The sequence below is a fragment of the Fulmarus glacialis genome, unplaced genomic scaffold (genome assembly GCF_000690835.1).
Source record: "Fulmarus glacialis isolate BGI_N327 unplaced genomic scaffold, ASM69083v1 scaffold40832, whole genome shotgun sequence".
In the NCBI taxonomy this organism is placed as follows: Eukaryota; Metazoa; Chordata; class Aves; order Procellariiformes; family Procellariidae; genus Fulmarus; species Fulmarus glacialis.
The window spans coordinates 389-752 of record NW_009196639.1 but is presented as its reverse complement, the minus strand read 5'-3'; the positions used below and the strand labels follow the sequence as shown (position 1 = coordinate 752).

Sequence of the window (364 nt, the reverse complement as noted above, 5' to 3'; positions counted from 1 at the left end):
TCCCAACCACGACCAACCCACCCATTCTGACCACCCACCCACCTCGCGGAGGCTGATCTTCGCCGGGTAGACAATGTCCGAGCCCTCCCGGCGGAAGACGCCATGTGGTTTGTCTTTGAGAACGAAGACGACGTCGGCAGGGATATTGTTGGGGGTCTGGTCGCCCTCCTTCGGGAAGGTGATCTTGGTGCCCTCCTTCCAACCCCGCTTCACCTCGATGGTGAGAATCTTGTCCTCGTTACGCACCGTCTTCCCATCGGGGTTGAGCCGCTTGTGAGAGATTTTCATCTTCTTGGTGCAACCGCTGTAGATCTCCTCCAGGGAGACCTTCAGGTCGTAGAGCACTGGGGGGTCTTGCTTACGG

At 58.5% G+C, this 364-nt stretch overlaps 1 protein-coding gene across 1 annotated transcript in view; it reads right to left on the bottom strand.

The window, feature by feature from the left end:
• Positions 1–42: 42 nt before the first annotated feature.
• LOC104072725 (dnaJ homolog subfamily B member 1-like) overlaps positions 43–364 on the bottom strand; it is a gene marked incomplete at its 3' end in the record, with an annotated part of 702 nt that continues 380 nt past the window's right edge. Inside the window, exon 2 of the mRNA XM_009572268.1 lies at positions 43–364. This exon is cut by the window's right edge and continues 8 nt beyond it. Within this exon, the coding sequence (XP_009570563.1) occupies positions 43–364 (322 nt within the window).